Source organism: Camelus dromedarius, chromosome X, assembly GCF_036321535.1.
Source record: "Camelus dromedarius isolate mCamDro1 chromosome X, mCamDro1.pat, whole genome shotgun sequence".
Lineage (NCBI taxonomy): Eukaryota > Metazoa > Chordata > Mammalia > Artiodactyla > Camelidae > Camelus > Camelus dromedarius.
Window position 1 is genome coordinate 90,780,500 of NC_087472.1, and position 14,339 is coordinate 90,794,838.

At 40.1% G+C, this 14,339-nt stretch overlaps 1 protein-coding gene across 14 annotated transcripts in view; it reads left to right on the forward strand.

Annotated features, from left to right (window-relative positions):
* The window catches only part of DMD (dystrophin), a 1,947,932-nt gene that overhangs the window by 1,859,028 nt on the left and 74,565 nt on the right, over nucleotides 1-14,339 (forward strand). For all 14 annotated transcript variants that reach the window (XM_064483309.1, XM_031445593.2, XM_064483311.1 and 11 more), the window contains one exon: nucleotides 36-193. In XM_064483309.1, coding sequence (XP_064339379.1) covers nucleotides 36-193 — 158 coding nt within the window. The remainder of the gene's footprint in view (nucleotides 1-35; nucleotides 194-14,339) is intronic.

Sequence of the window (14,339 nt, forward strand, 5' to 3'; positions counted from 1 at the left end):
TTTTGATCATTGCAATTCTCGTCTTCCTTTTGTAGACCTTTTCAAGCAAGTGGCCAGTTCAACGGGATTTTGTGACCAGCGCAGACTGGGCCTCCTTCTGCATGATTCTATCCAGATCCCAAGACAGCTGGGTGAAGTTGCATCCTTTGGGGGCAGTAACATTGAGCCAAGTGTCAGGAGCTGCTTCCAATTTGTAAGTTATTCACCGTCTTAAGTAGCATATTTGTTCTTTTGTATTTTAGAAATTAATTTAAAAACCACAGAACTTTAGTTTCTCTTTGTAGCTCTCCTATAGGCAGGTAGGTAGGGAATTTTTGATATTTGAAACGTCTGTAGGCAATGGCTTCTGAAACTGTGGATTTCAGGGGAGAGGACAGTGCAAAGGAAGGGAAAGAAATCTCCATCTGCAGCCAGAACCCCACAGTTACTAAGTTGCTGGGAGGGAAGGGCGTCTGCAGTGGTTTAGCAAAAGAGGAAATAAATCTCCGGCCATGGAAATCCTTTGTAAATAAGAAAATGACCTTCCTAGGTGAGTCTCTTAGTCTCAGTTTTTGTCCCTAACCTAATTCTGTCTAATTATGTATTTTCGCCTTCTTTTCAATGTCTGTTGGTAAATAGCTGACACAGCTATCGTTTTTCTAAAAGTTTTCCTTTTGTAGCTTTGACATTCCTCTACTATTCCAAGGCCTGGATGGTGACTTCCCATAGGCTTACAACCAGGTCAGAGGTTTGTACTGTCTGCTAGTGTCCTTCACCAGCTCAGCACACTCCTACCCATTCTCTTTGGTTTTCTGCCCCATTGCCTTTTCCACACCATAATCAGTGTCCCCAGAAACATCCTCTTCCTCCCAGATACCTAAGCATTCCACTGACTGACTTTTAGGTTGTTTCTCTTTTTTGGCAAGGTAGGTAACACTGCAGTGAACATCTTTAGGCAGTTAGCTCTTTACTTTGATTCAAGTTTTTCCCTTTAGGATAAATTCTCTGGAATGGGATTACCAGATGAAAAGATATAAGCAGTTTTCTGGCTTCGGATACGTATTACGAGATGGCTTTTTATCAAAATTGTCTCTATTTATAATCCCACTAGCACTGAAGGAGTGAGGTGTTTGCAGTGTCACGTTTTTCGCAGTGTTCTTCTGTTGTTTTCTAAATTCTAGGAACTATTTTTGTTATCTGGGGTTTCAGTCCATTCTAATCTCATCATTAGTAGAACTAGGTGTACAGATAACTGGGTTAGACCTGTATGTAGTCTGACCACAGACGACGATAAAACTCTAGAAGGGCTCCTGGGTAGAACATTGTCAATGTTTAGAAATTTCAAGCAGTTTGAGCATTTGTTTAATAGTTAATTGGGCAGATTGAATATATATACACACATAATAAGGCTGCTTATATAGGGTTGGATATACTAGGGGTTGGTTTGACAAAATTATGGCAAATTAGCTGCAAAAGTAAAACAGATGTGGAGAAATAAATACATTTTTAACCTCGTACTCAAATCTCCCGAAACATGAATAGACTATCACTCCCTCTGAGTTTTGTCTTGTGTGTTGCTGCATTAATATTTCTACTCCAGAATGTTGACACAAGTAACTCCCATACAATGAATATTAATGGCCACAAATAGTCCAGATTCATTCTGGTTTTTTTTTTTTTCTAAAATCCAGTTCTGAAACAACTTGCAATGGCTTAATTTTCTTCCCCTAAGCGTTCTTTTCTCTTCAGTCAAGTTTCAGTAACTTTTTGCATCCTAGTTATGAAACACACACGTGTTCATATATACATACCCACACACAGCTGTGTGTGTCCTGTGATGGGTTGAGAGTAAGGGTCAGAACACAGATCTTCCAACAGCCATGTCTGTTCAGGGACAGTTCCTGCCTCAGAGCCAGGTGGACTGGACTCAGGGCTGCTGGAGCCATTGTCCCATCCCCCCATGGTACTTACTGACCATGCTGCTGCCAACACCAGCAGCCACCGCCACCCTCACTGCACTCTCTCTCTTTCCATTGAAATATATCTGACATCAAAATTGTGTAAATTTAAGGTGTATGACATGTTGATGTGATACATTTATATATTGTAATATGATTGCCATTGTAGCAATAGCACCTCAGTCACGTCATTATCATTTCCTTTTTTGTGATGGGAAGCTCTAGTCTCTGGCTCTCTTGAACTCAAGCAGCTGTCGGGACAAGGGACTGTTGAGCAGAAACTCCACTTTCCCTAGTGCCACCCCACTATCAGGAGCCTGTTGCATCCTTGGGGAGGGGGAGCGGGAGTGTCTGCCTTTTTCATTCACTTCCTGCCCCTTGTTCCACTACTTCCCTGTCCCGGTAGCAGCACACTCTCTTCTCAGCACCAGAACTTTGAACTCAGGCCACCACTCCATCACATAGTGATTGAATGCATCCTAGCTAGCCAGTCTCCAAGCTCTCGGAAAGGTTTATGCTGAGAATGGGGGAAATCCAACATCTTTGGTTTGATTCTGTTTCATTGCCACTTGTACACTTGTGTAAATTATTACAAGTGATGAGAAGGCCTGGAAGCAGTTTCTTTCCCTTAAAAAAATTAGTACTTTACTAATTTTTCTTCTAACTCTAAATGTTCAAAGAAGAAAATTTGGAAAATACAAAATAGTAGACAAAAAAAACCTGTTACCACTGTTAATATCTTGATGGATTTCCCCCAATGAATACATTTCTCTAAAACCACACCCTGGTCATTTTCATTGGTCTTACTGCTCTCTCTGTTTAACTCTCAGACCTTTCCCATCTGTTTCTATAACTGCCCACAGTTTGCTTTCACTACCATGAAATAGCTTCTCCCTACCATTTGTACTGGCCATGGTTGTAAATGATATTGTTACTATTGCTACTGATGATAACATTTTACCTTTGTTCACATAGTTTTCTTTGAGATGAATAGAATGGACAGACTTGGGGGGCTTTGTTTTTATTGTTGTTTCAGTAGATGGAGAATTTATCCGTTCCCCTGCAGTTTGTCAGCTGGTGGAAGAATTTGACTCTTAGTCAGTGTCCCCAAGCCCATTTACCTCCTCATCCCCAAATATGTACTTTTTGATACTAATGCTCTTCAGCTTCCCAAGCTGAAGCAACAGGAATTTTTTCTGAGTCTCTGCTAGATTACGAGATGCCATAACAAAACAGGGAACATAGGAGAGATGAGGAGAAGAGGAATCCTCATTTTAAGAGGTCGCGTATTGGTAAATTGAATGTGGCTAGAAGGACGTTGTGCACCTTGTGTAGGTACAGAGCCAGGCGAAGTTTATATTGCCTAGATTTGGGGCCCCTCTCCACCTGCTAGTAATTGGCAGTCTGCTTGAACAGATCCATTGCGAATGCTTCCTTCAGAGTTGGCATCTTGGCCCTGGCGGGCTGTTCCTCAGCCAGGAGCCCTGGCCGTCACCTTGCCATTCGGAAACTGCAATGTGCATGAAAATTTGATGTTTGCTGTAGGGAAAGATAACAGGACTGAAAATGCCCTCTGCCCTCTGTTTGAAGTGTAAGACCTTGGGAACGGGGCCGGGCTAGTTCCTTCAGCAAGCTGTGCTCAAAGACTGCTCTTTCTAGCAACCCGAGGAAACACAGGGCGGGACAGTGCTTGTTTCTCTGACAAATGCATTCCCTGCATCACAGAAGGAGAAGTTGACTTCAGACTATAGTCTTTTTATTTCCTTTGTTGTCTTTTCAAGCTGGTGCAGTTAGAAAAATGTCAGCTTCTGATTCAGACAAGGGCCTGGCAGGGACAAGAGGACAGCGGTGTTTTCATGTGCAGTGCTCGCGGGGTGATCTTTTTGAAGGTTTCCTTGGCCCGTATCCCTCCGTCCTGGAGATGGGTGGTGGTGATGGTCACACAACAATATGTATATACTTAATACCAGTGAATTGTCCACTTAAAATGGTTAAGATAGTAAATTTTATGGTATGTGTGTCTTATCACATTAAGAAAAAAATGGGGGGAATAGCTCAGTGGTAGAGCATGTGCTTAGCATGCACAAGGTCCTGAGTTCAATCCCCAGTACCTCCATTAAAAAATACATAAATAAATAAACCTGGTTATCTCCCCCCTCCAAAAAAATAGGGGGGAAAAAACCCAAAAACTTTTGTAAAAGAAAGAGAAAAGGAAATCGCCAAGTCTAAATAAGATGCTTTGCCTAATAAAAATCAGGATAGGCCCTTCAAGGAATTATCCATTAAGCCGGTAAAGGAAGTCATATCTGTGGATTTTAAAGGGGAAAATTTACTATAAATGTATGGGTTTGACAGTGGTGTCTTCATTGCTACTAAGTGAGGCGACAGGGTATGTTTCTACGTTGGACGCATACTGGAGTCAGCACAGTTACTGGGAAATTGACTCTTTTGAGTATTCGTAGAAGTAAAGATTTGAAATTAGTTTGTTTTGGAAATACAGCTACAGTTAGTGCATCATCGGATTGATCTGCTTTCATATTCCATGCAACCATCCCTGTTGATGGAGTAGATTAATCCTTATGACCTCAAGTAAGGCCAGGTCTGCCCTGGCCATGAGTCACACAGACTGCCCAAAGGAACCCTGGAGTTCGTCCACATGTCTCCTTTTTCAGATGAGAAAACTGAAACCTAGAGAGGCAGGATGAATATATTCTACATTCTGCAGTTATATTCATGTCAGAACGAGACATCAGGCCCAAGTTCCCTATGTTCTAAGCCAGTATTTCCTTCTGCTAAACCATCTGAGTAGAAGTAGATGGCTTGAAGCAGTTCAAATACTAGACTGAACTGAGAAAGTGTTAAGATGATCCCTTATATGAATTTTAGGTTATAATAGGATGATGTGGGTAACTGAACACTCTTATCCCTACCCCAACACACGTACACACACACACACCATGATCTTTATTTAAAATACTCTAATCCCACTTTCAGGTGTCTAGTCTACCTTCAAATGAAATCGAATAATATTTCCTTTTAGGTTTTCAGTTTAAAAAAAAAAAACGCTTTTAATTGACTCCAGAGAAGTCAAGTATCTGTAAATTGGTGTTTGGCTATGCCCTTCAAAGTGCTCCCCCTGGCCCTCCCCCAATAGTCTTTGTACTATTTTCTTCTGTAAACATTTTAAAGACTTTATTGTTTAGATAGAATCAAGTATACCAACTTTATATTCAACATGCTTCACCTACAAGAGCTTGCATGTCAAAATCTTTTTATTTTACATCTGTTTTCTGCCTCCTGTTGTATTCATGCATTCAAAATGAGTAAGTTGCTTTTTCATCTGTCTTCTGAATTTTTATATTCATATGACAAAAATGAATATCATCTATGCACAGTTGTTGTAATATAAAATGATATAGAAATGAGGATAAATTATAACCTCAACTGTGGAAAGCATGCGTGTGTGTGTGTGTGTGTGTGTGTAAGTAAAAAATCATTCCAGGACATGTGAAGTGGCAGAATGGCTAAGCACATACACCCTTGAAGCTAACTACTCAGGCTCAAATCCCAGCTCTGCTCTTTGCCGAGTGTGTGACCTTGAATTCCTTTCTTGACCTTCTTGGCCCCTAAGTTCTTGGACTGAGCTAGTAGAGGCAGGGCACTTAGAGTGGTGGGCACATAGTAGGTACTCACTGGGCATTAGCTACCATTATCTATAGTGTATTTAAACATGAGGATAGCCCACCAAGACTAACAATTCCTTTTATCTGTAACCAAGCATCTATAGATTAGATTGTAGACACTCTTGAGATGGTGGTAAGATACCATGCCAAGACACTTCTTAATCCGTTTGACAGCATTCCCCATGCCAATTGATAACATTTTATATTTTCCATGCTTAAAATAACTCCTAAAAATTCCATTTTGCTTAGATTTCCTTTGGCTGTTTGTTCACTAATCAAAATATGGTCCCTTTGGTCCCATAGACATTCTTTTTATACCCCTTTGGACTGATGGGTAATTGCTAGTGACTACGATGTAAGTTATTTAGGACTTGGTGTGTCTAAGTAGAGGTGGTATCACCAGGCTCCTACTGGGCCTGCTCATGGACAGAATTCCTACAAATTTTTAGGAAAGGGCCTTTCATCAGAGTATTATCAGCATTGTCTTGAGTTGACTATTGGTTTTCAATTGTCGATTTTTTCTTCTTTACTATAAGCTGTGGCCGTGGCTTCTGTGGTTAACTTTCTCAGTCTGGAGTGATGGATATTTTCTTCACCAGCATTTTAAAGATAGGTTTGTGTTGTAGTTGAATCCTGTTTCATTCATAGTATACGTATTGCAAAGGAAAATCACGTCTTCCCGTTTCCCCTCCTCAGTCTTCTAAAGCAGTATTCTTTGTTAGGACCAAAGTTTCCTTCCTTCCTTCCGTCCTTCCTTCCTCTCTTCCCTTCCCTTCCCTAAGCTGAGACAGAAGTGCTAATGAAGAAAACATATTTTGGGGGAGCCATGGAAGAATATTCCGGACTCCCTTTCATCGATTCGCCATTACTTCAATTTCACGTTGATACTTACCCCAGAAGCTCATGGAAACAAGGAAACATGAGTTCAACATTCACCGTTTTCTTTTTTTCCCCCATGTTTGTCACTGGCTCATAAGTTGGATTTTTTAAAATAGAAAGTTCTTTCTACAAAGATTTATTTAAGATGAAAGGAAGTGCAAAATGTCTTCCTGGGTTACCCTTACTTGTTTATCCAGAGTCCTTTGTGTGTCTTGATACTCTAATAGCTAAAGATTTTTTGTTCATTTGTTCGTTTACTTTGGGTTTGGGGGGAGCATTTGATAAACTAGCTAAAATCTTTTTCTAATTTGCTTTTTTTTAAGCTACATTTTAAAATATATACAATAAAATTTGTTCTGGTGTTCATTTCTCTGAGTTTAGACGAATGTATATAGTTGTCACCACGACTATGATCAAGACATTTTCATCACCCCTAAAATTACCTCTTGTTTTGTGGTCATCACGCCTGCTCCCAGTCTCTGGAAACCACTCCTCCATATTCTGTTCCTATATGTTTACCTTTTCCTGAACTGGATTTTAAATGATTGTTGGAGGCTGTTGTGGAAGAGTTAATGTTAAAGCTTGTACTTTAGCATAATGTGTCCTGATACATACTCGAGAAAAATGTTCCATGATATCTACAGGCAGATATATGTGCTTCACCATGCATATGGGAAAGTTTTCTGTAAAATAAGAACTCTCTCTAGCATAAATTAATAACATTGAGTGTACTTACAGATTTGCATAGATTTTTAAATTGTGCTGCTGTTCCCTGGAGCCATGATGTTAATTGGTTTATTAGTCAGGTGGAGTGGAGAGCCTGAGGTCAGGACAGTTGTCCTTGAACATGTAAATGAAGAGTGGATAATCACTGTATATTATTGTTTGGGCTTATTTTATCTTTAATGGGTGATTCAGAGTCCTGATTAATCTTTAGAGCAGTGACTACTGGCCTCCAACCTGCTCATTATCTTCAGAACTTTAAATAAAATACTTGATTTCTACCCAAGACAGCAGTGATGGGGAGCCTTTTACTTCTTCTTGTCTCGCCAACACAACTCTTGACCTCTCAATCATTATTTTAAAATTTTCTGTAAACGTGGAGCTGCTTAAACTCGTTTTTATGGCTGAAAACCCATAGTCAGGTATCTGGGCGAAGCACATCTCAGCAGAGTGTACTAGAGGATGCTTTAGGAACGACGACGCTAAGAACAGGAAATCAGTTGGGTGTTAGGTTTGGAGATACAGTTTTGTCAGAAAACTAATCCTAGAGAGTTTTTCACATTTTATACCATTGACATCAATGGCATTTCCCCCTCCCTTTTCACAGTTATCACAGTTTCCAACCAGCATTTTATTTGGAAAAAATTTCAAGTGTAAAGAAAAGTTGAAAAGATGATATGATTAACAAGCATACGTCTCGTGTGTCCAACCCTGCTTAGCATTTTGCCCCATTCACATTTCGCGATGTCTTCACTTGAATCCACATACACAAACATGTTTCTCCCCTTTACCGTTTAAAAGTAAAAGGACATTACACCGTAAAACATAAACCCTAAACACTTCACCATACATCTTTTTTGAAAGGACTTCCTCCTGCATAACTGCATCCTGTCGCCACACATAAAAACATCATTTCAGTGGTATCATCCAGCACGTAGTCCACATTGAAATGTCACCGTGGCTTCAGAATGTTCCTTATTTCTGGCTTTTTTCTCCCATGATTCCAGTCAAGGTCTTTGTCTCTCACTGGCTTGTCAAGTCTTTACATACACTTAATCTGAACAGTCTCCCAGCATTTTTGTTTGTTTGTTTTTACATTCATAACATTGACATTTTTGAGGAGTCCAGGCAGCTCTCTTGAAGAATGTCCCATATTCTGGATTTTTCTGAGTTTCTTCACGATTAGATTCCGGATGATTTTTTGTTTGTTTGTTTTTAGCAAGAGGAAGACAAAGGCGCTGTTGTGTGCTTTCCTACTACGTCACATGTGGGGGGACAAAATAACACTTGGTTCTTACTGGTAATACTAAGAACGTTAAGGTGGTGTCAGTCAGATATCTCCACTGTAAAAGTACCCTTTTCCCTTTGTAATTAGAAAGTCACTTTTGTGATATTTTGAGCACTTATGAACATCCTGTTCCTCAACAGGCTTTCACCCTATGGTTTTAGTCTCCATTGATGATTCTTTTCTAATTTAGCTATTAGATTGGTGATTTTCCAGTTCTACCATCCTTTCTGCATATATTACCTGGTTTTCTTCTATAAAGAAGAGCTCCCGCTTTCCCTCTTTCTCTCTTTTGTTGTGTGTGTGTATCACCATAGACATCTAGGGTGATTTTGCATGTACAAAGAATTGGACTTCTCCTGGTCAAGCTGCCTTCGGATACTATTTTTGCCATGACATTGCTGAAAACGCCAGTGCATAGCATTGACAGCCCTTTTCCCCCATAGTAATGTAAACATATATCTGAGAAATACATTTTCATATTAACCAGCTCTTTTGTGGGACCAAATCGTGTAACATGAGCTATGTGCTAATGAGGATTGAGAATCTCATAGGCTTTTCTGTGTCTTTTTTCCCCTCTTTTTGCAACCTCAATTTCTATTAACTTGCACCTCTCAGTCCATGTAGCTCATATATGCCGTAGCATCTAGCAGTAGGAAGGAGGACATGTAATGTCAAAAAGAAGGGGGAAAGGAGGCAATCAAGGGAGATGCGAGTATGCACTTAGCACAGTGCTTTTTGAGTATTCACTTGTATCTTCATGTAGCTCTCCAGCTTAGAATTCAGTTCAAGAGTTGGTACCTGGGCTTTGTCTCAAGTAGGCCTTGTTTACGTATGAGAGCCTCTAACGCAGACAAGTAAAAGATTCAAAAGATTTTGGAGATCAGCTTGTGTGTTCCCATAGGAAATCATTTTGGTCCACCCTTTTTAAGACTACTTTAAGCATACATATTTTAGTATTAAAATAATAGATAATCTTGAGCTGTTTCCTTAACCTCTTTGAGCCTTTTTTCATCTGTAACATGAGGTTAAACAGATTATCTCAAGAGCTGCTTATCCCCCCCCAGGTTTCTTTGATTGTATGCTAAATGTTACACATGGAAAAGGCAGAAGGGGATATGGATTACTGTATTTATTTCACAGCTTGGTCCTTATCAGCCAAGTCTTACCTGATCTTCTAGGTAGCAGTGCTTGTAGCAGAGATACAAGGTACAGAAAACAGTCTTGTATATACAGTGTGGCCTTCCACACGAGACCAGCTGTTCTCTGACTAGAAGTAGCACAGACTAAGAACAAGATGTGAAAAAACATTGTGCGAAGCCTCATATAAATGATCCCTTGTGTCCCTACACTATAGTGTCCTCAGCAACTCAAAGGTAAAACACAAGGTTCTCGTGTCTGAGAGGATCAAACTGCCACCTTCCTTCTGTTTTATTTGTTACATGCAGGTTTCATACAGTTTTATAGCAGATTTTTTTTATCACTCATTTGATTTTCATAAAAATTGGGATTGTTTGGAAGAAGAGTCATTAATATTCTTTACAACTTGTTCTTGTTCCTCCTTTTATGTTCGTTGCTAGTGCACACTTCTCTCTTATGTAAAATATTCCACTGATGCCCTTGGTAGATTTAGAGGTTGTTAAAGAAATCGTAATAACAGCTCAGGGAACAGTCGGGAACTGCCTGTCCTATACTGTCTGACCCTGGCCAGCCATTCTCCTTGTAGTTCTAAATCTTTGTGTACAGACAGTAATTCACAAACTGTTTTGATCAATTTAAATTCAGCAAATCTTTCCAAACACTAGGGCTTTTTACAATCAGGGCCAGAAAAGTTGGCTTGTCAGCTATTAATGCCATAACCTATTAACAATGGCGGCAATATTGAAATGATTATTTGGATTTGTGAAGGGAACATTTTACTAGTGAAAACAGCAGATGAAAATGGCCAGGAAGAAGAGATTAACCTTTTTAAAAATCTGTGGTATGTCCCCAGTGTTTTCCACAAATTTACCTGTTTCTGTCAGTAAGAATGTTCGGAAATTCTATTCATGAATCTGAATGCATGCAATAGTTATATATTTAGATACTGTTTTTATTCTAAATGGGCAGGAACTCTACTAAATAAAATGAAAACATACACTCATATGTGCACACACACAGACACTAACACCAACACCCACACTTTTGTACCAGCTGACTGCCTTAACCTTGCTTGGAATAATTATTTGCCATGATTAAATTAGTTGCTATTTGTCCTAGCATACATTGCATAGAGTTTCTTTTTGAGAAGCAACCTGATTTCAAATTGGGGTCTAAGATTTTAGCATGTTCCCTTGTGACTTATAGTTTGGACTTTTAATTTATTAGTCCTTTTTGGTTCCTCTATCCACAATATATAAACATATTTAGCTTAAAATGTTAATTGAGGTACAACTGACATACGACATCGTGTAAGTTTAATGTACAACGTGGTGCTGTGACAGTTATATATTGTAATATGATCACCACGCTTGTGTTAGCTCACACCTCTGTCATGTCGCATAAGTACCATTTTATTTTTGTGGTGGGAATGATTAAAATCTAGTCTCCTAGCAACTTTGAAATTTATAATACAGTATTATTGACTAGAATCACTTTGCTGTGCATTAGATCTCAAGAAATTATGTACTAGCTGCAAGCAGATAATCTCCCCAATTTACCCAGCCCCAGCCTCCCATAACCGCCGTTCTATTCTGGTTTCGGGAGTTTAGCTTTTTTAGAGTTCATACATGAGAGATATCATACAGTATTTGTCTTTCTCTGTCGGACTTATCTCATATAGCATAATGCCCTCAAGGTCCATCTGTATGGTCAAAAATGGCAAGATTTCCTTCTTTCTCGTGGCTGAATAGTATTCCGCTGTATACACACACAGCGCATCTTTTTTTATCCATTCATCCATTGACGGACACTTAGAATGTTTCCATGTCTTAGCTGTTGTGCATAATGCTGCAGTGAACACGGGAGTGCAGGTGTTTCTTCAGCATGCTGTTTTCATTTCCTTCGGATATATACTCAGAAGTCCAGTTGCTGGATCACTTGGTAGTTTTAGTGTTAGTTTTTTGAGGAACCTCCATACTGTTTTCCATAGTGGCTGAACCAGTTTACATTCCCAGCAACGGTGCGCACAGGTTCCCTTTTCTCCAGCCTCACCAATGCTTGTCTCTTGTCTTGTCTTCTGACAGCCCTTCTAGCAGGCATGAAGGGATGGATACCTCATTTCTCTGTCCACAGTGCATTAACCAGTGTAGCCTTTCTCTCCCAGTCAGTAGTTGATCGGGCCTATCATAGCTGCTCGGTTTCTGTGTCTGGAGAACAGCTGCCTGCCTGCTGGGGGCCCTGCAGAGCTCCAGGGAAGTCTGACATTTAGGTAATCATCGTTTTCTCATGTTGGTTTCTCAGTTTTGACAAATGAAGCATGTCATTGTAAGGTATTAACATTAGGGCACATTTTCTCAATCTTGGCACCACTGACACGTTGGCCAGGGTGATTCTTTGTTGTAAAGCCTGTCCTGTGCAATGGTGGACATTTAGCAGGATCCTGGCCTCTGCCCACTGAGTGCCACTGACACCCCCTCCCTGAGTTGTGACAACCAAAAATGTCCCCAGACATTGTCGGGTGTCCTCTGGGGGTACAGAATTGTCCCTGGTTGAGAACCCTTGACCTCAAGCATAGCTGTCTGCCTGTGAGCTTTCCTTCAGGCCCCAAGTATAAATTGTGTGTATTCCTAGATTTTAAGCGAAATCATTCTAAATATATCCTGCAAATCCAGAAATAGACTACGGATTAGCCTTTTGCATGTGATACTGTAACAGACAAACTAACAGAGAGCCATTTACTTAAAAAACTATTTAGAAGTAAAGTAGGCATTTGAGAATGTACTTACTTTATCCTCTACTCCTTAGATGGCTCTTATACGTTTAATTTTTTTTTGCTCTTCAGGATGAGTAGGCAGTTTTTTTGTCATTCTTATTCAGATATAATCCTTCCTTTTATTTATCGTGATCACAGTTTAATTCCCACCCATCGTTCACTTCAGTAAATCTTGACGGAAGGTATAGAGACATAGTTCCTGTGTAGGAGAGGAATGAAGGAGGTTTAGACAAGTATTATTTCCAGGACAAAACGTAGTTCCTTTTTATTGTCTGAGAACTACTGGCTACAGACAGTCTCTTGCCTAATGTTTACCTCTCTCTCTGCTATATTTTTCCATTTTATGAAGTATTGCCATGTTTTTTCCAAAAGCCTGACAGTTGGGATGCCAGTTACCTTCTCCTACAAATACGATGTACGTGTTTATGGTAGCTGGGCTGCGGGGCTTGCTGAGAAATCTTCCCATTGCATTTCTTCTGTGGCCGTGAACTGAGGCTGTTAGTCTGAGAGAAAAATCAATATTCAGATCACTGCTCTGGCAGCTATTTGGGGCCTTCAGTGCCTGAGGGTTCATGGAAGGCATGCTGGGAAGGAAACCCAAAAGTTATTCTGAACCATGGCAAATCCCCTAACTGCCAACTGGCCATGTAATGTCCTTTGAAGTTATTATATTGATAATTACATCCCTTGGCTAGAAATGCCGGATATTGGGATTCCTTTAAGTTGTCTTTGTACCTTGTTCAGATGACATTTGTATAAAGCCACCCTGCAATCTGCTGTAATGCAGCAGCAGTAATTCCAGCAGACTCCATCCCTAGCCTCCATGCTGTGGAGAGTTGCTGATAGGTGTGGACCAAGAGAGAAAGAGCGGGGACCCAAGGTACTTCCCCCACGGTGGCTATCACAGTGGAAGGAGCTGTGACAGCGCTGCTTGCTGTGTGTGTGCCATAGAACGGGAAAAAGGAAGTATTGCCAAAACCAGAAAACAAAACACACCAGGGCTAAATGACCTATTCTAAGTGTTTCTGCTTAGATGGTCTGAAACTGGCATTTAGGATGACGACAGGGTCATCCTTGACACCGAAAGAAGATATCTGAGGCCCAGGTGGATGTCAGCAAACAATGGCACATCCAAGGATGATCTCAATCCAATGCCATCATACCTGTCTTTTGACCTCAACAATTTCCTGTCATTCTAGTCTAACCTATTTGTTTTTTTCTAGAATGATGAAAAGGTAATTTTAACTAGGTTTTAGTTCTAGGTCTTTTAGATCTTTAGAGACGCTTGCCTGGTTTTTAATTCTTTCCTTCTTTATCGTCAGACACAAGGAGAGGGAATATACCAGTAGGATACAGAATGGTTTGGAGTAAAAATGAAAGATGGGAACAGAATGAGAATGTGAATCCCCATATCTTGTCTTCAGGGCTGTCAGGTGGCACAGGCGAGCAGTTTTAAAAGAGCCAAAATGATGGATCTTGCATCTTAGGAGGTAGAAAGAACCTTGAGAATTTCCAGCCTTTAAGCACAGGGGAATCTATGGTATTTTGAAAGAGGAGAACATTCTCTAGCTTCCCTTGGTAATTCACACTAATGCTTTAACAACTTTCAGCATCAGAAAATGCTTCCGTATGAGTTACAGCCTAAATTCTTCATGCTGCTTAAGCCTGTTTCTTATTGTTCTGTCCTCAGTGGAGAAATCGAACAGCTGGTCATAGGCCCCTATGCAAGAGCCATTCATATAATTGAAAACTGTTATTAAATCTCCCCTTCAGCCACTCTTTCTTGCACATTCTGGTTTTTTTTTTTTTTTCATGGCTAAATAATCCCAATTCCCTTAAGCTGTTCTTGTAGGTCTTTCAAACCCTGTAATTATCACTGTGCCTTTCTGCCAAGCCTTCTCTAAGTTCTGGGTCAGCTA